Source organism: Polyodon spathula, chromosome 3 (genome assembly GCF_017654505.1).
Source record: "Polyodon spathula isolate WHYD16114869_AA chromosome 3, ASM1765450v1, whole genome shotgun sequence".
Classification (NCBI taxonomy): domain Eukaryota; kingdom Metazoa; phylum Chordata; class Actinopteri; order Acipenseriformes; family Polyodontidae; genus Polyodon; species Polyodon spathula.
This window is the reverse complement of record NC_054536.1, coordinates 9,143,439-9,168,800: the sequence shown is the minus strand read 5'-3', so window position 1 is coordinate 9,168,800 and position 25,362 is coordinate 9,143,439. Positions and strand designations below refer to the sequence as shown.

The window sequence follows — 25,362 nt, the reverse complement described above, 5'->3', positions numbered from 1 at the left end:
TTCTTTTGGTTGAATACTTAATGATCTATGAATCCGTGTCTATTTTCTAAAGACGAAAGTGGTGGATAATGTAGACTTCCACCAGTTAACTTTCCACCTGCTTCAGGATGGTCAATACGACTATCCGGCAGTAAAAAAGTGACAGCAAGTCAGACTGAGTCTCTGTGGCATTCAAAGTGGATCCTATGTTAGAAGCAGCTGTGTGTGTGTGCGCGTGTGTGTGTATGCACTACGATCCCAAGCTGAAATACAATTCCATTGCAATGCACACAATTCACTTTACCACAAGCTGATCTGAAGAAGATCCGACCATCCCTTCATGTCAAAGTGAGACTAATTTGAATTGTTCTCCAGGGTACTCCCAAATGTGTCAAACTATAGGCTACTTTGGAAAATTACAAAATAAAATAAAATAAAATAAAAAACGTTAATGTGATGATGCTGAAGTTGGCTTCTTATTCAGTCAGCTTCTTATTTGCTAATATGCACAAATGTAACTACAATTAACTGGCGTATTTCAGGGGATAAATCACCTCGGGCTGCTCATTTCATAGTTAATACAAACACAGGGGAACCCTCTACGTCATCCAAATGTATTTATCCCAGCTAAAAATAGAATTTGGTACAAAAACAGCGGACAAACATGGCACACATGTGTGATCCATATGTATTCTTCCCTGTCTAGCTTGGGATTTGCTTTCCTTTCTTATCTTGTTTTATAACCCATTTTTAAGTTTCATCCTGTCCTTATTTAATATAACACAGATAACAAAGGAAAGCACATTCCTCTCCTGGGTACCTACTTTGAAATACTGCACTAAACCCGATGTCAATATTGCTATGTGCGCTATGTTTGCCCACTGTTCTTGTACCAAATTCTGGTTTGGGATAAATTCTTATGGGTGAAGTAGATGGGTCCCCCCTGCGTTTGTATTAACATTGAAATGAGCAGCCCGATGCGATTTATCCCTGAAATACCCCTGGGCCCAGTTACTTATTCAATTACATTTGTGCATATTAGTGAAGAAGAAGCTGGGATGTAAATAAGAAACTGGATTTTGAATAAGAAGCTGGCTGAATAAATAAATAAGTTCCAGATGTATGCTTTTAAATAAAATGACCAAACCATCCACCTAATATAAACATGGTATTTGAGTAGAATTGTACACAATTGTTTTTAGTTTTCAGTAGGATTTATAATTGAGTGTTTAAAGTTGTGGATGAACATACAATAAATACAATACATTCCTTGAAATAAGTTTGCTTTCATTTCTCTTCAGTTTAACAATACAGTGTTCAGTATTTCGATTCATATGCGCTACTTGCTATACAATTTTGTTTTAACACTGTTCCTTTTTTTTTAGTGCATATTTCTGATTTTGGAATGTTTTGATATTATTGTTGTTGCAGTATTGACTCAGCAATTAAACATTACTTGTCCCACTTTAGTACTTCTGAAATATATACATAAATAAATCTGATGGTTTGATGATTTTATTTAAAAATGTATGTCTGCAGTGCATTTATGTATATATGTATGTATGTATGTATGTATGTATGTATTACTTTTTAATTTTTTATTTCCAAAGTATAGTTTGACACATAATTCAAACTAGTCTCACTTTGACACAAAGGGGTAGTTAGATCATGTTTTGGTATTTATTCAGGTCAGCTTTGGGTAAAGTAAATTGTCTGCACAAGCTGAATAAGATTTTGGATTTCTAAAAATGTCGATGAACGGTCCTCAAGGCGATGGGTTGATCCGATACTGGGGATGTATTTTGGCTTGGGATCATAGCATAAAAATGAAATGATTCCAGCTTTTTTTTTCATGACATATTAGACTAAAACCCATCTTCACCAGTGTATTAAATTAAACATGCTGAAATAAATGATAAATGATTAATTTAAATATTTTGTTTACATATAAAAATGTTTGCATTCATTTTCATTTTTGTACACTGCAGTTATTTCAAACTCCCATAATTTGTTCCAATCATGATTGTTTGTTTCATCCTTATTAAACAAGCAATTGGTAAGAATTTGCCCTTGCGTTTGCATTTGCGTTTTGACAAATTTTTCCACTGGTTTGGTACAATTTTTGATTGTGTTTATATAGCATTTGCTAACACAATTGAACCGGAAATATTATTTTGGTGGATAAAACCACTTAAATGCTCATTACTTATTCATTTAGGGCCACAGAAAATTCTGTATGAAATGTGATCCTCCAGCGGATAAAAAGGAGATCATGTTAGAAAACAGGAGGATATTTTTTAATGGATTAAAAGGTGGAAAAATTCAGTGGATTTTGCCATTTCCTTTGAAAATGAAACCACTTTCCCGTGTCCAATAATGTCTAGTTTGATTCCAGTCCAAACAAAAGTAAGGCAAAGGACTGTTGTGATATCTGCACAATGACACCACCTTGAAGTACACAATGGGAAGTCATTATGAAACAGCTTTCATAAGATCAGAACATTTTATTTAGGTTCATAACTGTGTCTGTCCATAGTTTACAAAGAAAGATCCCCATATGAGCGCTCCTAAGACATTTGTCAAGTTATGCTAACCCCAGACAGGAGTCAAAGTCACAGTTTTAACCATGATGTCATGGTAGTGGTTGCAGTGCAGATTTCTCTTAAACCCCCATTGCACATCGGATCCGTTCCATCATTTCTTACCCATTATCCATCCTAAAACTGTAATTGCACACCAGATGTGTTTGTACTGACTGCTTTAAGCAACATCCAATAAGAAATGTACCAGTTTGTTATGTCCTCCATTTAGTTTATATATCAGAATGTGCATTAGATCATTATTGAAAGCAGATTCAAATTGCATAGCCCCTTGGAAATTTGCACTAGCACAACTGACTGTTAAAACATGTGGTTTATACATCTGGTGATCAGTTCTTGAGTGTATGTGGTGTATGTCTTTGTTGTGAGTTTAATTTTGATGTGTTTGCCTGAAACCATAACACTTTAACTTGTGGTAACTTTTACTTCAATGCAAATGCCCCATAAGTGTTCAATTTAATTGGTCTCTCTTGTGTTTTAGGTTTTATCTACACAGGCGATGTTATACACAAAATGTTGACAGCCACACAATACATTGCACCGCTGATGGCGAACTTTGACCCCAGTGTGTCTAGAAATTCAACTGTAAGATACTTTGATAATGGTAAGTAATGACTTTTAGTATCACTTGGTGGATACAAAAGACGTGTCCTACATTTTTTGATGTACAGTATAAACCTGAATATGTAGTTTTTTGTTTGTTTTTTAACTGTAAAGATTGGCACCATGTTGTCATGATTGCATGCTAAATAATTGGTAAATGGAGTGTGTTAAAATTGAGCCCATATCTCCAAGAGACTTGTGCTGTTAAAGTACTGGACTACCCCCTTCCATTCAGCACATACATTAAACCACGGCAGTTCAGAATCTATAACACTATAATAAATGTTACTTACCTGTTTTGCATTTTCAGTGGTTATGTAGATCTCCAGTGTGCATTCTCGGGGGGGGCGGAATACACCGGTAGTGGTGTGTGTGCGTGGGTTTTCGTCTGCGGGAAGACAAAGTACATTGAGTCCGATCCTGCTCTGGGGGCACTATATCGCGAGTGAGAAGTAGATCGTGTTCGTGTGTGGTGTTATGGTGGTAACTTCTTGGTGGAATTAATATCATGTGTCTCAACAGGCGAGCGGGTTGGTTTGTCTTTTGTGTAGGTTAGTTAAACTTTTCTTGGGGCATAGAAACGTCGGTTCTGTAATGGAGTACGGCGAATATTACCTAAGTTTTCTAATACAACTAAACTAACCGGATAGATTTGACCCCTGGCACTCTACTGACCAAAAAGCTCTTCAAGCACGGCCAGCATCTTAGGCAACTGTTGCTTGTTATACTTGTAGCCGCCGGGATACGGAGGCGGGATCTGTCTCGGGGGGCGCCAGACGAGATTAAGAGGCGGGAGCGCAGGGCTAAGAACACAGCACCGGAAGGGACAGGGGGGCCATGGACACGCGGGCGAACGCGCAACGACCTCTCACCCAGCACTGCAATTTGGCCAAGGAGCGGATCCAAAGCCGACGAGGAACGGAGATGAACCCAACCCACAGGGAGGCTAACGCAGCGGCACAGGGACAAAGACGAGAAAGATATGGAAAGGGGAGGCGGAGCAGTGGCACAGAGCAGCCGGAGAACCGCCATGAAGGGGGGGGCACACAATAGGGCAGGCGGACGGCCATCAAAGCGACAGGCCGGCACAGGCGCCAGGTGGAACAGGGCCAACCGGCTCCAGAGCCCAAAGTAGTGTGCCAGAAGACGGGAAGTCAGACGGAAGACCAAGAGGATGGGGGGGCACCGATAAACTGAGGTGCCGAGTTGAGGCAGTGTGGTGGTAGCAGAAGAAGGTGGAAAGACGGGACGGGAGAGCCGCCGGAAAGACCTAGTGGGGGGGGGGACGGGGAAAGGAGGGTGGACGGGAAGAAACAACACACCCGAAGACACAGAAGCCCGGCCCACGGGGAACAAAGGAAGGGCCCCGCGGGCACGGACCGGCGCAAGCCCAAACGGACAAAAACACAAAGACCACAACCGGAGCGCGCCCGCAAGGACGAAGCGGGCGCACGAGCACGCGGCCCGCGCGATGAGCGGCAAGCGCCCGGGCGGACGGGCGGAAGGAAGTATAACATGGGCAAGTCAAAGAACCGGCACAGGGGCCTGTACGCAAGTAATTCTGTAACACACGGGGTAGCGTTGCAGGAAAGAGCATGGGACTGGACGGAACAGACGGGCGGCGAAGTAGGGACCCCCGGACATTGGTCCGATTGGGTGCCTGCAACCGAAGTAATAGGTGGGGGTGGGTATCATGGTGAATGCCAATGCGCCACGTCAGAGGCAAAGATTGTGCACAAGGCGGGGAACAAACAAATAGACAAAAAACAGGAAACTGATCGGGCATAGATCACCCCCCAAGGCAAGACGTGACCACCGGGCACAATTACAACTAGCACGGCGCGGGGTAGGCTAATCACTGGGCACAGCGACCCGCGAACGGGTCCATCTCAAGCAAAACGCGGCCCCTCCGTCAGTTGGATGTTGCGCGGGTGAGATCCTTTGGCAGACACGTGCCTCAATTGGATTGGTTTGGGTTTGACGCGGCTCCAGACAGTGAATTGGCCCCTGAAAACCACTCGAGTTTCGTGTACTGGCTTAGGGCCTGTCCTGCGAAGAAACTCCAGCCCAGCCGCGAGACGGGGAAACGACGGGGCCGCCCGCAAAGTTCACTGTAGTGCGCGCATCCGCAGCAGGCAAGCGGACCAGGGGCCCGCCACTACCGGCCGCGGGGGAAGTGGGTGTGCACCCATAGCGGGGCCGGGGGCCAAAACCCAGGGGGCGCATCACCAGTAACCTTCTTCCAAGTTGGGTCTCCCCCAGGCGTTTGAGCAACACCAAACGGGCGGAGTGTTCTGCGGTGAGCAAATGGCTTTGTGTCTGCCACGCGTCCGTAAACCCAGCCCGGTGAAGGGACGCGGAAGGTCCCTATGACAAATCTCCCTCTCCACGGCTGTGGCAACGCCGTCCAGGTGACGGGTCTCGTTGTTGCCTCTCTGATAGGCCTCCGTGCCGTCCCAGGATTTTGGTGGAGCCCTCCTGCCGGTTGTGGCGTCCATATTCTTTCCAGTTTGTAAGATGGCTTGAAGTGCGCCGGTGTGCAAAGGGCGGGGTTTTTTTGGTAAACCCCACCTGGATCGGACTTCGCCACAACGGGGGCCCGGACCGGTGTGGAGAGCGCTGTGTCTGCAGGGGGGCCGTTGCGTGGTGGGGCCACAGCCTGGGCAGTTTTACCTTCCAGGCTACCCTGCACAATGATGGGCGCATAGTCTTTGCCTATAAAGATGTGAGTATTTCACGCGATGGTAGGTTCTTCACCTGCTATAGTATTAACATGCCAAGCTGTTGAGTCGGTTCTCCTGCTATTCTATTGGTGCAGTTCTCGTCTCAAGATAAATCCAAGCAACCTGAGGTAGATTTTGCATTGTATTCAGCAGCTCAAATAAAATATTAGGGAGCTTTTCATATGCAGAAAATAATTATGTTAATAATTATTACATTATATAATAATATACTTCTTCCATTAAACTGCTTCAATGCTGTGGTTGTGTGGTAATGTTGCCCGCCCCTCTGTGTATTTTGTGTTGTATGTTACGTGTTGTGTGTTACTGTTGGTGTATAGTCACGGGTACATGGGATATAAACGGGTCTGTGTAACACTGTCTGTGTTTAAAATGAATATTTATATTTAGGCACGAGGATTGCACAGCACTTCACGTGCAAGTAAAATGTAATAATATGTGAGCATGGAGAATTGCACTTTATTAATTCATGTGCAGTTGTACCGAGACTCCAATTGAATGATTGATTAGCAGTCGAGTCTCGGTACAGCTGCATAAAAGCCGCATATTTTCACTCACTCTGGGTTGTGTGTTCAGTGAGTGGAGAACGGGATTGGAGACGGAGGTAATTGTAATAGATTATAATAGAAACTCACCGTGTTTTGTCTGTATAGTCCGTTTTATTTGTCTTTTTCTTTTGACTACGAGTGCCGTGTCCTGTGTCTTGTTTGTCTTACAACCTTTTATTTTTTTGTCTGTCTGTTTATTATTAAATGCTGAGCGAAACCAATCGCTCAGCTTCACCAAACTCCACCTCTGTTGTTTATTTCCTGGTTCCTGGTTTCTGGTCTGACGTCACCCACTGCAGCCATCTTTATGACAGGTTGTGAATTATTTTTTTTACACAGGTGTTGGTCATACACGCATAGAGATGTTTGCTCAAAAAGCGTTTGACGAAAGCATTTCACAAGGAATAAGAGTGTGCCCATGATTGAAAATGACAATAAATAATAAGTTCCCTTTTTTCTGATGGTGACTTATTTAAAATTTCAAATGCAGCTCTGTCTTGCACATCTCTTTTACTGGTGTGGTATAATTGCAGCCATTCATTTTCAGGTGTTTCTCACTATTTGATTTGAATGTCTTTCAGATTCCTACTTTGGTGACACAGATCAGCTCTGTCAATCATCCTGTCAAAGTGGGTCTTTCTGATGCGTTTGTGGTCGTCCACAGGATCCAGCAGATTCCAAGCAAGTAGAAATCATTTTTTAACCTACTGGGCCATTTTTGTTTCTTTAGCAACAATAAAGTCAGTTGAGATGATCCATTTCCTGTACTTCAGAAATGATCGTTTTTGTCTTTTAATTATACCAACCGATTCATTGTACTGGGGCCCAGATGTAATACCTGCATTTATTTATTTACATCTAAGGTACAATACAAAGAAAGAAATCCTTCCAGTCTTGGTTTTAAATAACTGTTGTTAATTAAATAACTTGTTCTTTGCTATTTGTCTTTAGTTTTGCTTTTTTGGTATAAAAAAGGTAACACTTTACATTGTGTATCTAATTACTCTTTATTTACGTAGTTGTTACTTAGTAATTACATGTGTGTTTTTACACTTAATTACAGTGTTATTATGCATAGTTACAGTGTATTTAATGTGTACATCTTTTTACATGATATAACTTTAACATTGTGCAAACATATTTACACAATAAGTACAACTGAACATTTTGCTTCAAAAGAATAGCATTGTGCACTTAAGGACGATTTACTGATTATATTTAAAGATACTGTATTGGAAAAAATTAAGTGCAGTGTTTGGGGCAGAAAAATTGTTTTAGATGAAGTGTTTTCAGACAGTTAAACACAAACACAATTACTCCAAGCAATATAGTTTAATGGCCATTAAACACAAATTCACAAAACATAGTGGCATATTAAAAACTTATTCACAAACCCCTTTATCAGCATAGTGAAAGCAATGATCTAGCCACTATATCCATCGGGCATTTGCCGGAATTGTCCTAATTATAATAAATGAACACTTTTTTCCCACTCTCAAGATTATTCTGCTGCTGATGCTGCTTCTGCTGCTGCTTCTTTTGCTGCTGCTGCTGCTTTTGCTGCTGCTTCTGCTTCTGCTGCTGCTTCTGCTTTGCTGCTGCTGCTTCTGCTTTTGCTGCTGCTTCTGCTGCTGCTGCTTCTGCTGCTTCTGCTGCTGCTTCTGCTGCTTTTGCTGCTGCTGCTTGCTGCTGCTTCTGCTTGCTGCTGCTGCTTTTGCTGCTGCTTCTTGCTGCTGCTGCTGCTGCTGCTGATGCGTCTCCTGCTGCTGCTTCTTCTGCTTCTGCTGCTTTATGTTAAATTATATCTCAATCTTTAAATTAAATGATAAAGTAGATGATAAAATTTGATGTTGTATTAGAAAAAACTAATTGCGAATAAAGTACCATATATTTTAGTAGACTTTTTTATTGATAAATAAATTAAAACATTACCTCTTAAGAACTCCTTTTAGAGAATCCTAAAGCAATACAAACAACAAAAACAATACCTTTGCAGGCAATACTGGTAAGTGACAAGTATTCCGAATTCCTTTTCATGTTGGTTCAGTGGATCTCAGTGGGGTACTGATCACTGCCAGTCCACTTTCCTTTGGTGATTGTCCATTTGGAACTTAGCGCTAGACTGTTTCTCCAGCACTCCGGGTTAGTTCAGTCATACTAATGAAAAATAAACAGATTTGTTTGCTAGCAACTTATAAAGAACAACTCAAACAGTAACTCTTAAAAAAGCTGTAAAGTAATAATAATAATAATAATAATAATAATAATAATAATAATAATAATTATAATAATAAAGCTGAACTTCACTAAAATCTACAATTCCCTTCCAGCAAATGCATCATAAAACTGATATTGACTTTAAGTTGTTTTCTAGTTTACAGTGTTCGTATCGTGAGTGTTTTTTTTTTTTTTGTCTTGTCTATAATTGTGTGTTCATAGAGTAACACATTCCGAAGCTGTCGCCAAGGGCCAGAAGTAAAACCCGGAACTACACTTCACAATTTGTCACTCTATAAATTGTATCACCCACCACGAGCATTACAGCGCGCACCCAGGACTGGTGACCGTGTTTGTATATTGTGGGAGAGATACCCGTGTTCATTGTTTAGGGCTGCAAATCCCTGTTACTGTCCTCAGTGTTTTACGCATCGCTGTGTATAACCAGAGCTTATTATTTAGTCTCCAGACCAGGATTACAAACAATAAAATACACTTTTCCATACTGGATTACAAATCTCTGTCTGTTTCATCCCTGCACTGCATCACCTCTGCACTTGTTAATAATCAGCAGCCACTTTGCCACACACCTACAAACGCATTTAGTTCTTGTGCAGTTTACTTGAGCAGAAGTTCTCTGTAGAAAAACATTTTCCATCATAGAGAATACAGGTACTGCGCGCGCTGTGCCCTTGCTTTTCCCATGCATTATAATAACTGCAGAAGAAACGGAACACACCGAAATAGTGTTGCCTCTCTCTGTGGAAAACACTGTCCTTTTGGAGGTGATTCACCAACCACATCAATTACGTCAAGCTGATCAAAACAGAGGCATTTATTTTTGAATTTTGATGAACTCCCGCTTGACCGGAGCATATCTCTCATTTTAATGTAGGTCTGCCACCGTTTTTTTTACTTTTATTTGGCACTGTGAAGGGCTTTGTTCAAAGACCTTACTTTTTAAGAGCTCGCAAAACACAGAAACAATCTTTGTGTTTTTGTGTGTTCTTTCCAGCTTTCCCATTATGTACACATCAGCCCATGCTTCAAGCAAAGCTTCTGTTTCAGCAGTACTCCAGTTCATCCCTCGCGAAAACATTTTCCAAGTAGTTTCTCAAATGTATTTGAGTGAAAAGGCTGGACACTTCCTTCGCGTTTGATCAATTACATCACTTCCACAGTTTGGTTTGCTGTTCGGAGAAGTTCGTTTGCTTTCACATTGCAAAAAGTTTTGGGGGAGCAGTGTTGGAAACGTACCGAGTTCGTTCTCTTGTTTTGAATCGCATCCTGGTGCAATTATGTCACTGTCAGAGGTTTCACATATACCTCCAAACAAACCGAACCGCACTTCACTTCAATCCGCATCAGACAGTCAAACGAGCTAGGTTTGAAAGGTTCCTCAGTAATAGTTTTCATTTAACCACTGAAGTGCATATCATCTAAGTTAAAATACATGAATAAATGAATGAGTCAAGCAATTACTTTGCTATTTAAATTGAGTCGTTGCCTGCTAGTGGGCAAAATCATTTACTGGCCCCGAGGGATACATAGAATCTCAGAAACAGTGAGAGAATTAAAAAACATAAATTCTCCATTAGATAAAGTGATGCTGTTAGAGTGCATTGATTTGCCAAGGCTTACAGTGACAAAACATGTATTTGTACTGTATTCATAGAATGAACCCTAGTAATTAAGACATGGGAGTTTGTAGCTTTTACCGCACAGAGCAGTATGAAAGTTTTACTGTTGCGTACTGTCAGTCTGCAAGTTCTTTCTGGATGTAAATTGGTATCCTGTGTACTGTAATTCACTTGAAGAGTAACAATCATTTCTTCAATATGTGTCAGGCAGTTTACAGACTATAACAGTCCTTTATTTGGTGACATGCAGATATATTTAAAAAAGATAATAATAGGAATTCAAGCCTTCCCTCCCACCCCTGTGTGAAACAGGGGTTGAATTAGATTATTTTCATGATACCTGCCGTTGGGGAACACACACAGTTTGCAAGAGTCAGCAAGGAAAACTGCTTCCAGCAGAGCAAAAACAAATAAAGCGGAACCTCCAATGGCACTATAAGTTTCTTTGTGGCCACGATTGCCTGACCCTGCAGGAGTAGTATTTTGTTAATATCAGAAGGCACATAGCAGTGCTGAACTGTACAATAACATTGCAGGAGCTGCAGCATGAATGCATTGGACATGTGATATCATGGCTTATTATACAATGCACAGATGCAATTAACTTTTCGTTCACTCCACTATGATAAACTGGTCTTTAATCCCAAGCAATTCCCAATGTGGAAGGTCTTAGTGATGTTTATATTTCAATGACAATACCGATTATGGATTTTGTTGTTGTTGTTATTTTCACTTAATAGGTACTCCTTCGATTTACTAGGGATTATAAATCACCTTTTAATCTAATTGTATTGATATTTTGAACACATCATTGTGATTTAAAGGGAGCCCTATGTTTAGTATTGTTAGAAATGTACATATGATGAAGACCTCTTAGGTAAACATCTCATTTACAGAGCCATCTGGCAGCAGCAGAGATTGATCCACAAATGCAGTCTTTAAAAATATATCCCACACACATTTTAATGCTAGATGCTTATGAGATGCTTATGAGATCTTTGAGATGCAGGTTGAGGCCTCGAACACAACAGATTTATTAGCCTGTCTCTACAGGGGTCAAGCAAATCACATTTTTCTAAGTTTAAGAAAAAAAAAAAACTGTTATAAGGAACTAATCCATCAGTTACATGGGGTGTTCAATCAACACTGCCAATGAAAGTATGACAGAGAGCAGCAGAGATGAAAGCCATTCCAGCCAAGCCTAAAGGTCATGTCGCATTACAAATGATGGCTTTACAAGAATGGCATTTTAGGATAAATTGTCTTCCATTTCAAGGTTCACAAATTTTAAAGTGAATTTCTGTCCCGCAATAGGACTAGGGGGCACCACACACGCAATTTGGTTTATAATTAAAGTTTTATATTTTTTTAATTGAAGTTGGGCAGATGCTAATTGATTGTCATTTAGCCCTGGCTACATGGCATGAAAAAGGAGCCAGTTCCTTTGTTCTGGGCAGTAATTAGGAAACGGACTAGGAGCACGAGGTTGCGATCCTTGTCCCTGCACCAATATAGCCTTTGCTTGTGTGCTACTTTATTTTGTATTTTTACATTAGAAGCGCTGAACTGCAGCCTCCTGTGTCTGCTATTTCTGCAATAATTGCCTTGTGAGCGCACAGTAGCCCTTCCACTGGCTCCTATTAACTATTCTACTAATCCTGGAATTCTGAAAAGCAGACAGTTCAATAGTTGCAGGATTTGTATCCATTGTACAATAAGGTCAATGATTTTGCATAATAGGTTTAAGTTTAAAATTCACCTTAAAATTTTATTTAAGCATCCCTAAAGTGACACATCATTTTTGCCTGTGTGTGTCTGTGACTGAGTGATACTAGTGTTATGTAAAAAAACTGAAGTATCAGTCATTGCTGTATATCTACCTAAATAAATTAGAAATGTATAATATTCAAAAAATAATCATGTAGTCCATTTTTTTAATTTTAGAAAACTTTATCGTTTTTGAAAAACAATCATTTTGGCACTTGGCAAGCTCAAACAGCTTAATGTAGACCTACGGCCTGACAAGTCTTAACAGGACTGAAACTAGATTGATAGCCCGTGTGAGGCCACAGGGGTGTTTACACTTAGGAAAAGTAACCAGGATTTTTCTAAATAAGAATAAATTGCTTTTAGGATCATTAAAATAAACCCCATTTTAGTTGTATTTCACCTCCCGTTAATATACATATATGTTAAAAGTATTTTAGATACAAAATGGTAAAACATACAAACTGTACTTCCTTTTATCTATACAGGATAATCAGTTGTGAAGACATAAAGATGGCAGTTTGGCACTATGGGTGGTATCATTCAGTGTGCAGAACTCATCTATAACAGTCCTCCGCAGAGAAAACAATGTGAATATTTTTCACTGTTACCAGCGCTGACAGTCTATAATAACCATGGCCCAGTTTCATGCTTCCTGTACAACATAATGTGCAAGTCTCATAAATCTACCTTTGTTGTTCTGTCTTAAGATTATTGTTTACTGCATCTTAAGAAGTAAAAGCATACACCCGACCTCATGTATTTTACGTGTTTCAATAACATGGTGAACTCAAAAACAGAGGGGATCTCCTTCGATGATTTGCAAACTTTGTATCAAGTTCAGCACACAAAATCCTGGCCCAGCTTCTTGCCAATGGTATGTAGAAAGAACATTATCCAATTTTTGTTGTTTTTCAGATATTCGCAGAAGAACAATATACGAGTACCACCGAGTTGAGCTGCTGAAGACGAAGATTACAAGCTCGTCAGCAGTTGAGATGATTCCTCTTCCTAGTAAGTAAATGGGGTAGCTTATTAAACGACAGCAGTATCATCAGTGATGCAGGGCCTATTTGTATGGCAGTTTGAGTTAGTAATACTTAAATTGGTTGCACAAAGAAGGGTTGTGGAATAAAAACATTAAATAATAATCGCTCGCTTTATACTCACTCACCCCAACTTCCACATTTCAAATAATAATGTATTTTTAGTGGTTACAGAAAAATACAAAAAGACACTTCTGCACATTATCCACCCCTCTCCGACACAGACCTTGAAAAATTACTAAAATCAGAGAGGTTGTTATTACTATTTTTTTTTACTCCCATTCTGGTGGAAAAAACGCGTCTTGCACTCACAAAAAAAAAAAAAAATGAATTGCTGTCTCAGCTCTGTGCACCATGCGTTGATGTGGTAAACTTACTTTCTAATCACCCTGTATATTTACTTACTTTTGCATGTTTCAATTCAATCAATTTACTCATCTTAACTTAGTTTGTAGTTATAAATTGGACTACTTTTGTGGTCCCTTTACTGGCATAAGGATATTTAATTAAAACATTTTAAAAAATTTACCCTAAACATTACATCTGCTTTTTTAAAATCCACTGTTTCACTTCGATTATAAAAGCAATAAGGTCCTTCAGGGTATCGGTATACATTAAATATATGGATATTCGACGTGTACGGACACCCCGTCAACCTTATTGCGTGCATATATGTAGATATATATATATATATATATATATATATATATATATATATATATATATATATATATATATATATATGTGTGTGTGTGTGTGTGTGTTTGTGTTTGTGTGTGCGTGTGTTACCTACATCCCACCTGTTATCTTGCTCGTGAGTCTTGCATGTATTTCTGCCTGTAGAAACATGTAGGATGACAGGGAGGGTCCTGTTTTATTAATTGAGACTACAGCAGTATTTAGTTCTATCACTGTTTAGATTAATTGAGCAGACCCACTCTCTGCACACACGGATTGTAATGGGTGTGGTTGCTCATTGCATCCATGTTCATTGTAAACCATTTCCCTTCCTCCCCCCTGCTCTCTCTAGCTTGTTTGCAGTTCAGAAGCTGTGGTCCCTGTATCTCTTCCCAGATTGGATTTAACTGTAGCTGGTGTAACAAACTGCAAAGGTAGGCTCATTCCAAGTAAGTGCATTGTGTGTGTATGTGTCTGTGTTAACTTCTGTATTCTACAACACTTTCATTGAATGTGTTCAAAATAATAAGCACATTTGGAGCACATTTTTTTTTATGTCTTTTTTGTTTTTTATGCTGCTGTATTGCTACATTTGGGCAGTTCTGAGAGAAGCATGTCTTATTGCAAAGATTTCTTGTCATCTTTAAAAATGATATCTGACTATATTGGGTTGCGTAGTTCTGATTGCAAGCCTTGGTAGTCTGGCTTTTCCATGGCCGTTTCACCTAGAGATTGAAAATAATTTTACCTCTTCAACACCCTTTCTATCATTACCCAACCAGCAACCACCCCGAATGACTGGCATGCTTGAACCCTTCTGTACAGTTGGTCATTGCTCACTTGAATGAGGTTTGTTTCTCTCTGCAGTGTCCCAAATGCGCTGTTTCTGCATCACGTGTTCAGCATTAATCGTAGTCACAATATACATGCCTGAGACTCAGCTACCCTTCCAACTTTCACAGTGAGATGCAGAGCTATGTTGCTTCCACTGTCATAAAAAAATCAATATAAAAAGCTATATTGATTTTCTTGAGAGAGTAAAAATAAAAGCACAACCCCCTTAGAGCCAGTAAGATGAAATGTTATTGCATTCATATTTCATGAGAACTCCAGTTGTGCTTATTCTACTGCAGAAGTGAGTGGACTGTATAGGGAGGGAACAGAATGGTGACAAACAGACAGACAGAGGCAGTGGGAAATGGGCCATGACTTGAAATCAATGCTGTTTAGAAGCGGATAGAATTGTTGGATAAAAACATTTCATATTCTTACTTGTATATCCTCAAGGTCATTTCAGCCAGTCGGAACAGGGGGCTGAAATGTTTGATAGGGTTTTAGATTGCATGGCTTTCATAACTATGCAATAACATGGTAATAACTGGGTACCAACGTTTTCTTCTCTACCATAGTAACTACTGGTGGAATTACATGAAAATGACCTGCGCCACAGTGTCACCATGTAATTGCATCAGTTAATAGTCAACGGTTATGTGTCGGGAGGTAGAAGTGGGTTTGCCCAAAGTTTGAGCTCCATGTGTTTGTTTGGATACCGGAGTGAAGCAAAGTTACATGGCTTGAGACAAAAAGATTACCTGTGTCTGTGAAAATAAGACGTTAAAGACTGCATAGCTGCAAGCTCTGAGGCTGTCTGGCACAGTGCCAGGAGAGCAACCCTTAGTCTCAATCACAGTGAAGGAGTAATTAAAAATCCATAGAAAGGAGTTCAGTCTAACCACTGTGCTTTAACTTTGAACATAGGTTACTCTTGAAATGATGTTGCTTTCAATGAACTGGAAAAGGGTTCTCCTAAGGGAGGCAGGATATCCACTGCAGTCTCACCCATTAATAAAGGCAGTCACTGAGTCTACACCTATCCAGGCTCCCTTTACACTGATAACAGTAATACTGCCACATATTTACAAACACACTTCAGGCCACAATAATAAGTGTGACTATGGCAATGATTCAGATTTACTGTTACCAGGGCAGATCTCTTAATATGAGCTTGATGGTTATATGACTTTTTAAAATTAAAATTTCTTTTCCCTCTGTCCCACTCCATCATTTAGGGGTATATTATTGTTTCTAGATGGGCAACAAGACCTGCAAAATAGCCTTATTTTTTCAGTTTAATGCATCTAAAATACTAATAGGGATAATACACGGTACACTGGTTTAGCCTGAAGATCAATTTTTGTCGATTGTATTCCTTTCAGCCTTGTTTCCATGTATTTCAGTAATCGGTGGAATATTGTTTTTGAATTACGGGATTGCGTTACAGATGTTGTACTAATTTCAAATAAAATACACTTAAGTGATCATTTGTTTTGTCTAATAAACGACAAGGCCTGCCCAATAATGTTTACCTCTGAGTTCACTGCACTTAAAAATGAATCATCGCTTTTATATGTAATAGTGACATTGAACAGCGTTGACCTGCTCTCTGGATAAGAAGGGATACCATCAGATAAAAGGATGCTCACTAATTATCCGTTCCTCTTTGAAATGAAGTCTGCTATTGATAGTCTGCTGTCGGTAGTATTTTTAAGTGGTCTGCAGCTCCTGAAGTGCTTCAAGTTACTGTTAATATTACACTCAAGCTGTTGCTGTACATCATACTCTAAGTTCAGCCATTAAGTCAGTTATCTTAGTAAACATTCATTGCATAGGTTTGGCAGTTAATTAGGCTACGGGCTTGTCAATGAGAACAGAGGAGGCCTAATGAGCATCACTCCTCCTGATCAGCGAATGGGTGACGTTCAAATTAGGGATCTCAAATACCATGTAGTGTATATTTGGGGAATTGTATGTATCTTCGGGTACAAGGATAGAGCATGCACTGTATTTATTCTTCTTGAAAATTTGCTCTATGCAGCAGCATCATTTCTCCAAATCGTGTTTGTCTTCTGCATCCATGTTGATAATGCTTGGAAGTTCACTTGTTTTATTATCAATTCAACAGACCTGCTTGCTCTCTGAAGCTCCATTTAGTAGACATATAATAACTCAGAGAAGACCAGAGTTATGGACTAGTACCAAAAACCATGGCCCCTGGGCATTGCTTAAAGTTATTGCTGTAAATTAAAGTTGTACCATGAAACTCTGAGGCATGGTGTTTTTATGAAAGAAGCCATAACCTCAGTGTCATTGCAGGGCAGGGTACCAGGCAGGCAAATTGATAGATCTACTAATAGATCTAGATTTTCTGCTTACATGGCCAGTTAGGACTTTGGATATGAAATATTGCCAACCCCTAGTTTCATAGCTGCATATGTCAGCCTGATAGCATTTTGTAGCAGTTGTTATGTTTGTCTTCCTCCTGAAAACAGAAATGGAAATAGTAGGGAAACCAGCATAAAGAGGTCAGAAAATGTGTAATTTAGGATCATGATTTCAACAGGGTTAAAAAAAATAGTACAGTGCTGACCATTTAGTCAATACAAGTAATATGCTGCCTTTTGTTTTAGGAATTGTAGCTGTGCAAATTGTGTGTCGGCATGAAATCAAAAACTAATTTGAATTACCTGACACTTTTATTTCTAATACAATATATAAGTAACTGATACCATGTCTGATACAATATGCAGCAATTAGAACATGATTAGTCAGACAGATACAAAATACCATATTTTTCACTTTTAGAAATTACAGTGAAGCAAATTGGACATGAGGAAAGATTTTTTTTTTTTTTTTCAAAAACCTTGCAACCTATTTGTAGTAAGTGAAGGCTGTGTTATTATCAGAGAGAAAAAAAAAAAACATAAATCTTTGTTTAGAGAAAGTGTAATCCACAGTATGTTATATAATAATAATAATAATAATAATAATAATAATAATAATAATAATAATAATAATAATAATATTTTGTTATTGATATGCACTGTGGATGATTTGCCTAAAACCAAATAAAAAGTCCTTTCGAAGCAAGTCAGGGCTAAAAACAACAGCATGATACACACTGCTGCACTAGTGTAGTCGTCATTGTATCGCTGAAATACATTTTGAATTATGATCTGCTCTTTAGAGCAGTTTGTAAAGAGCACTAAATAATAAAACAAGCAACACCTGCAATGAAGTTATATTTTATGTTAGAAATGGAAACACTTACCATAGTGTTTTGCTATGTGGTACTTTAAGGCAGCTATAAAGATAAAAATAAATCAATCCACTATTTTATTTATATAGCGCCTTTCATACAGAAAGTATATCAGAAGCAAATCACAATACAATTCATGCATATAAAAATTAAAGAAAAACAGAATTCAGTTTTTTAAAAACAAGCTGAAAGCATCCACTCAAAGCGATGCACACACACACTATGCTTTCTACTCATACACGTAGTACATTCGTTGTGCTTGTAAGCTGTGTTGGGGTGCTGCGTGCAACGATTCAGCAACAATGATGGGAAAGCAGAACGAACGCACTGAAATCACAAAGAGAAGAATAGTTGATGCCCGTGCAGCTATCTTTTCCCGCAACGCTTTTGTTGCAGTGACCAACATTAGCAGAAAACCACCATCTCGAAGTAAAAATCTGTTTGAAGAGAGATATTATGGATCAAGACCGATAGACGTGTGCAAAGTATTGTGACAAACTTTCAACCTGGAAAAGAAACACCTGATTTCCGCTGGGAACTGGGAGCTACACATTGTGGACTAGGGCTATTCCGTCTATTCCTTCCTTAAATTAAACCACTGGATAATATTGGATGTGTATGTCCACTGTACCCACCATATGGTTTTAAAGCTCATATCATTTCTGGGTGTTTGTATTCTACATTATTGAGTAGGTTACCTTTCTCTGCACAGTGCTGGATTAGAACATAGTTTCAGCTACAGACACATGTTGGAAGTCATGCTATGCTTTGCCACTGAACTTATCAGGTATGCTCTTGCTGCAACCTGCAGAAACAGGATGTGCTAAATATGCCAGTGTTGCTCAGGGAAGCCATACAAAAAAAAATATACACAAAGGAAATTTGCATTTTTGTTATATTGATAGCTTTTTAAAGAAACTCGACTGTAGAGTTGATTTGAAAACATGAATTATAAGGCACTCTCTTGATGTAGCTGCTCCCTACCCTTTTTTCTACCTTGTATCAAAGAGTGTAAAAGGTCAAAGTGTGAGTCATTCACTAGTAAATTCTGATTCAGATGGGTGAACATTTCAAACGCTCATCCAAAGATAAAATAAACTCTTTCTTTTCAGTAGAAAGGCAAGTTAAATAATACAAATAAGCATATGTCAGACAAGAGCTTGTGAAAGAGTGGCTCAGTGGCTTCACCCCTGGCACCTGGGTCTCAGATTGATATTGAGCTGATTCTCACACAGTTGGGTCAACCTGTTTTAATGAGTGGAGATTGGGGAGGAGATACCACTATCTGCAAATAGAGGGCAGTGTATTTGTCCATGGAGGAATAAAAATGAGAAATAACCCTAAATGATATTTATGCTTTCAACTAATTTAGCTAATTGAGTATCAGAGAATGCAAATCGTATTTCATGAAGCAGAAAATTACTCATTAAGCAAGATAGATTTATTATTATTTTGTTTTCAGTTGAACAGAATCACTTGGGCACACGCAGTGTGTGAAATCTGCATGCAGTAATTGAGGATTTTTATGTGTGGCCCCCCTGGTGTTGACAAGTAAAAGGGAAGGACGGAAGCACCATGAATCATACAAGTAATCCCTCAAACTTGGGACAGATATGGTGATGAAAGTCCACAAGGAAGCTATTGGAATTGATCAGCCTGAACGAGCTGATGAACTGCATGTGTGAAAAAGCCAAACAGAAATGGCTCGATTTGAAATTAAGAGCATCCATACTGGTAACAGTCTTGTCAAAAAATACGAAGGATCTGTTCATGGCATTGGGACATGCAGGGTGGTTACAGGAGGGTTTTTCATATGCTAGGTACATATGCTAATACACCATATTTTAGCATACATGATCCCCAGTTTATGATTTTCATACACATAAATCAGTTTTGAAACTGACATCTGAGTCCATATATTATGTGTTAGATGCATTCGATGTGATTTGCTGTAATTGCTAACGGTGTGCTTGTTTAAAATTGAAGTAAGGTAAAAGGCAGCTGTTTTATGGAGATTATAAGGGTTTGTTATTATGTGGTTGCTAAGAGAACCATGATTGAAGTCGATGTTTCCCTCATTTCACACATCATGCACTAGGTTAGGATGTGCACTTGAATAACTACAAGCTGTTTCATGCTTCAGAGTAAAGTTCAGTAAATCTAGGATGTATGGTATAACACCCACAACAGCAATGTTGTAATCACATCATTCCGGTAAAGTTACTGCATTTTATTGTTTATTATCTCTAGATCCATAGGGTATTACTTTATGTGTCAACATATTAATTTCTGTGTTGTCATTACAGAATAGAGTACAATAATTTACCAAAAAATAGCAGTTATAATACAAAAACACATACATACACAGTTACATTTAGTAAGCCATACATATAAGATCCCCAGTGGGTATGTCCTTTAATGCTGTTGTTTATTATATTATTTATTATAATAAAAATGTGGGTTTTGTGCAGTTTGAGACCAATGTTTCGCCATGTGCTCCAAGTAATTGATTTCATCAGTCCTTATTTGCTGATCAAGCTGGTTGTAACAGAAAATAGCCTAGCTCTCAGGTCACAGCACATACTGTGTACTGTACACTGGAAATGAGTGAGCGCCATTAAACTGAAGTATGATCAGTGGTCTCACTACTGACCACCGAGAGATTAGCACAAGCCATTGCCAGGATGTAAGTTTTAATGAATTGATTATTTTGTTTCAGATGTTCCAGTGGGTTTGACCGTCATCGTCAGGACTGGGTAGATAGCAACTGCATTGACGAGGTACAACAGCTCTTTTGAAGTTTTAAAGTTAAATACACAACGAAACGATTCATATGTACTGTGTTTGCTCCCGAAGGCCTTGCCTTGTAAATGCTAAATGATGTTGAAGCAAAGGAATGAGATTCACAAATGGGAATAGCCATGTTAATTTGTATCAGATCTCTTATGGAGGCTGGCACATTGGTGAATGCACTGCTTGTTATCACAGACTATTTAGTTAGACTTGAGAAGCTGCTGAAACTTGGTAATTAACTTTTATAGATATAGAAGACAAAGCTTGGATCGATTAAATGTGTCTGCAGCGTGCTTGTTAATCAGTTATAGGAGATGCTAGGAGGCACAGTGGGCTAATTCACTAGCCAGTCATCCTTTTGACCTCTGGAGAACTGTGCTAAAATGTGACTTAGGTCCACCTAAAATGTGTTTGATGGTCTCCACAGGCCCTGTTTCAAAACCAATGCACAATCCTGCACGGTTGGCAGTGTTTCCATAAGTGAGGCCCTGGGCTAAATGGCAGGGGTGATAGTCAGGATTGAGGAGGGCTAAATAATCTGTAATTTAGGATCATGAAGGAAGGTTCTCCAAGGGCCTGTCTGCACCATGCCTGACTGTAACCTCTGCCACTGTCCCTCAGCTTTCATCAGCACTAAAAGCAGCGGCATTAAAAAAAATAAAAAAATAATGACACCACTGAAACGAGAAGTTTTTAGTTTAACTTGAATCTGTGCTGAAAACAGGAATAATCTCGTTTTCATTTTGAAAATACGTCAATTTCACCTCACCCATTGCAATGAAATGACAGCATTTTATCTTCAGCCACATCTGCTTGCTTTTCTGTGATAAAAAAAATAAATTAAAAATGACTGGGAGACATGCATTTTTCAGGTCAGGTGAAAATAAATGCTTTTTGTCAGCTGCTGTTTCAAACCCCAGTTTTGGTATTGTATTATTTTAATACAGCTATCTGAAGCCGTGCTGCCGTTTTTGATGTTTACTTCAAATGCCATGCAGTGATTTAACAATGCAATAATGGGAAAAGCAATACATAATAATACCCAACACTGCACACCGTCAGGTTCAAATGAAATATATTGCTTGTTACAGTTTATTAGGTTTTAATTTGCTTAGTTGTTCACCTTCATAGGTTACTGTGTTTAATCAATACGCTGCGCCCCCCAAGGAAGAAAAGGGATATTTATTTGTTACATGTGTTAGTGGAGTGTTTATCCTTGTATACCAGTCTTGTACTGTTGTTAAACATCATGATTTGTTTCCACCCTTTGAGCATTTACTTCTTTGGCAATGGATGTCATGCACAAAGACATTTGAATATCCAAATTGGTTGGTAACACCGAAATCACTGAAGATTAGTGGAGGAGTCATTTACATTGGAATCCCCACACATTCTATATTATACGAATCAATACCATGACCTCTAGCTTTTACTGTTTTATTAAACACAACTATGCTGTCAGAAGCCAACACTGAGTTGTAGGTCCTGGGTGATTTTATACAGTATAAAAGCCTTTGATGACAATAATTAGAAGAGAGCAACCCAACCATGATCAATTATATGGTTTATGGGGAAATATTTTCTTCATGGTCTTTGCTCCAAACAAGAGCTGTTTAAAATTTCAATGCATAGATTGTCAGAAATAAGGAAATGCAGTGGCTTGTGTGTAGGGTAGTGAAGCTCTATATAAGCTACCTTATGTTCTGTATTATTTATTTTAAAGTGTTTTTTTTATTGATCTTAATAACTGTTTCAGCACCAAATTAAGCCCTCCACACACATTTCCTTTGCTACAGGAGTCGCAATAGACACAACAATAAAACCCTCCTTGTCCACTGCCATTTCCAAATGGAAGACTCGCACTCCTAGTTCAATAATGGTGTATTTAAACCTGGCCTAGATTACTTCTACCTGCTTATCTGTACAGCAAGTGCTGAGAAATAAAATCTTAATTAATTTGGTAATCCAGTATAATTTCTTTAATAAGAATTTCTGAAACTCCCAGATTATGTCACTTGAAATTATAATCGTGTGTTACCTCCAGTACTTTTTTTAATAAAATAAATGCTGGAAATTGCCTTTTTTTCCCCCTGCAGGCTAAGGAAAGGATTTGTGAAAATGTCCCAGAAGTCACTCAGCTGTATCCCTTTACCACCACTACTGTTCCCCAAACATCACCCAGACTCTTAACGACCAGCACTGCGTCTTCAACCTCACATCTTCCGACCAGTATCCCAACGGAAGGTAGTCAAAAAATAAGAAATTTCTATACCGGCCTAAAAAAATCACAGTTAAATTAACTAACCTGGCGTTCTATAACTAAAAGGTCCAAGAGTAAGCAGCGGCATTCTGACAAATACAGAGTATTATGTCTCCACATGTTGCTACAACTGTTTAAATAATGTACCTGTCTTTTTTTTTTTTCATTGTTAACATCCTAACAATTTTGTACACTTATAACTTTAAAGTCTGTTTCAAAGCTCTTTTCAAAATGTTCAAGCTAGTCCACTGGGGCTTGAGATCTGTCATCTAAATCAATGCAGAAAAAGTGCTCTGGCATTTCTGTTCCGTACCACACCATGGAATGCTCTTGCTGTGTTACCTGTTTGACAAAGTAGACAATAATCCTTACACTATCAGTACACTAGAGAGTTTAAAAGAACTTTGAAACAGACTTTAAGTTATACGTGTAAAAAGTTGACAGGGTGTTAACAACGAAATGAAAAATGACAGGTGCGTTATTTAAACAGTTGTAGCAGCACACAAGGATGTGTAACGCTATATTGTTTTTCTCTTCTGAACCCTGCTACTTACTCTTTAATATCACCTGTATAAAGTTCCCAGACATGTGTCGTCTCTAAGAACAGCTGATACACCAGAATGTAACCATTAACTTGTCTCCCTGAAACACTTCGCCCAGAGTGGATATAAGGAATACCAAAACTGTGTGGTATTTTTTACTGATTCTTGCATAAATATGGGACAGGTTCATTATTACACTTTGTTGTGACGGTGTAAATGAATATTGGTTCCCCCGAATATTTGTTCCCACCAGGAAACATTTGTTCCCCATACATGCATGTTTGGCATTTATACTATTTTATGTAAATTATGTATTTATAATGCTAGTAAATGTGAACAATGTTTGCAGGTTGTTAATATGTATTATTGTAGGTGAGACTGGTCCTTTCAGAGGGGACTGGATGGTACAAGGTTAGGGATAATTGTCCTAAAATTAAGGTTTTAGTTGAAAGTGTATGGATGTAGACTTGTATGCTAAAAAGAAGGGGGGTACAAATATTCAGAAGGGGAACCAATATTCCTGAATATTTGTTCTGATGGGGAACAAATATCTGGGGGAACATATATGTTCTGACACTGGCTAAAATGTTTGAGATCCCTTCTGAAGATAGCTTTAAACTCCTGAGTTTTAAACTCTTAACAAAAATACATTTTTAAGATAACTGTGGTATTGCATGTCTATACCAATTCATTATTTAATTGTATAGACTAGATTTGCTGTAAGAAATAATTTCACAAAAACTCTCACAATACCTTTGACGTTGCTGTTAAAAAATTAATTTGGAACTATCAACAGGACAGGGTCCTATATAAGACATGGTCTAGTAATGGTGGCCAGCATGCTAAGGTTAAAGGGTCTATAACAAAGCCTTTAGTAATCACTTTCTTTCCACTCATAAGTACATTTGTGTTTTTACCACTGTTAATGTTGTCTTCCCTTTATACTAAACTCCACCAGCCAGACAAGTAACCTTGTTTCAAGGGTCTGTAGCATTTTACACAAACTTCTGTGGCAAAATACCAAAACAGAGAAGATTGAAAACCTGCTGAAGAAAAACCTGCTCTCTTCCTGTCAGAAAAAATAACTGCAGGCTGCATAAATTCAGTTGCTTCAATTTATGTAAATGAATGTTTCAGATACTAGTTTTCTACAATTAATGTTTAGAGAGGTATATGTTTTGTTTTTAAATATAAAAATTGTTCATTTAAAAAAAAAAAAAAAAAAAAAAAAAACAGCCGACTTGTTCTCTCAATGTAAATTTGTATGTAAAATTATGCTTTTCGTCTCCCTGTGTCTTAATGCTCCATGTCACACAAAATGAGATTTGGGAGGCCATTGTCATGTAGACAAACAAGTGGTTACACAAGAGTTGCGGGGTTACCTTTGAAATTGAACCTTTTCTTTTCTGTTTCCGACATAACAGGGAGTATAACCGATCATCCAATATGGAGACACACTGCACAGTTAGTTAGGTACAAACCAGGGTCCTATTGCTTTTGATGTTGTGAAACGGAAGCAAGTCATCAAGACCATCAAGAGTGGACCTCCCTTGTTTTTACCTGTGTGACAGTGACCTCCATGAATTAGTTTGTGAGTGTGAAGGTCGGACAGACAAAAAAAGAGTTACTGTTTCAAACGCATCACAGAGAGTATGTCTAGTGGGGGAAAAGAGAAGTTGGGGGGGGAATGAAGTTGTCTTCATTGACACCCCCCCCCCCCCCCCCCCCCCCCCCCCCCCCCCCCCCCCCCCCCCCCCCCCCCCCCCCCCCCGAAAAGCAGTAAGAACAGAAAAGTTTTGAGTTTAAGTAATTGGACATGCCTCAATATATCTTAGTGTGACGAAGTGCCCGC

General features: G+C 38.9%; 1 protein-coding gene across 1 annotated transcript in view; it reads left to right on the top strand.

The window, feature by feature from the left end:
* Nucleotides 1-25,362, top strand: part of LOC121312623 (plexin domain-containing protein 2-like) — a 139,817-nt gene that overhangs the window by 87,805 nt on the left and 26,650 nt on the right. Inside the window, exons 5-11 of the mRNA XM_041244337.1 lie at nucleotides 3,061-3,187; nucleotides 5,814-5,907; nucleotides 7,053-7,152; nucleotides 13,014-13,109; nucleotides 14,172-14,253; nucleotides 20,635-20,695; nucleotides 22,805-22,952. Coding sequence (XP_041100271.1) covers nucleotides 3,061-3,187; nucleotides 5,814-5,907; nucleotides 7,053-7,152; nucleotides 13,014-13,109; nucleotides 14,172-14,253; nucleotides 20,635-20,695; nucleotides 22,805-22,952 — 708 coding nt within the window. The remainder of the gene's footprint in view (nucleotides 1-3,060; nucleotides 3,188-5,813; nucleotides 5,908-7,052; nucleotides 7,153-13,013; nucleotides 13,110-14,171; nucleotides 14,254-20,634; nucleotides 20,696-22,804; nucleotides 22,953-25,362) is intronic.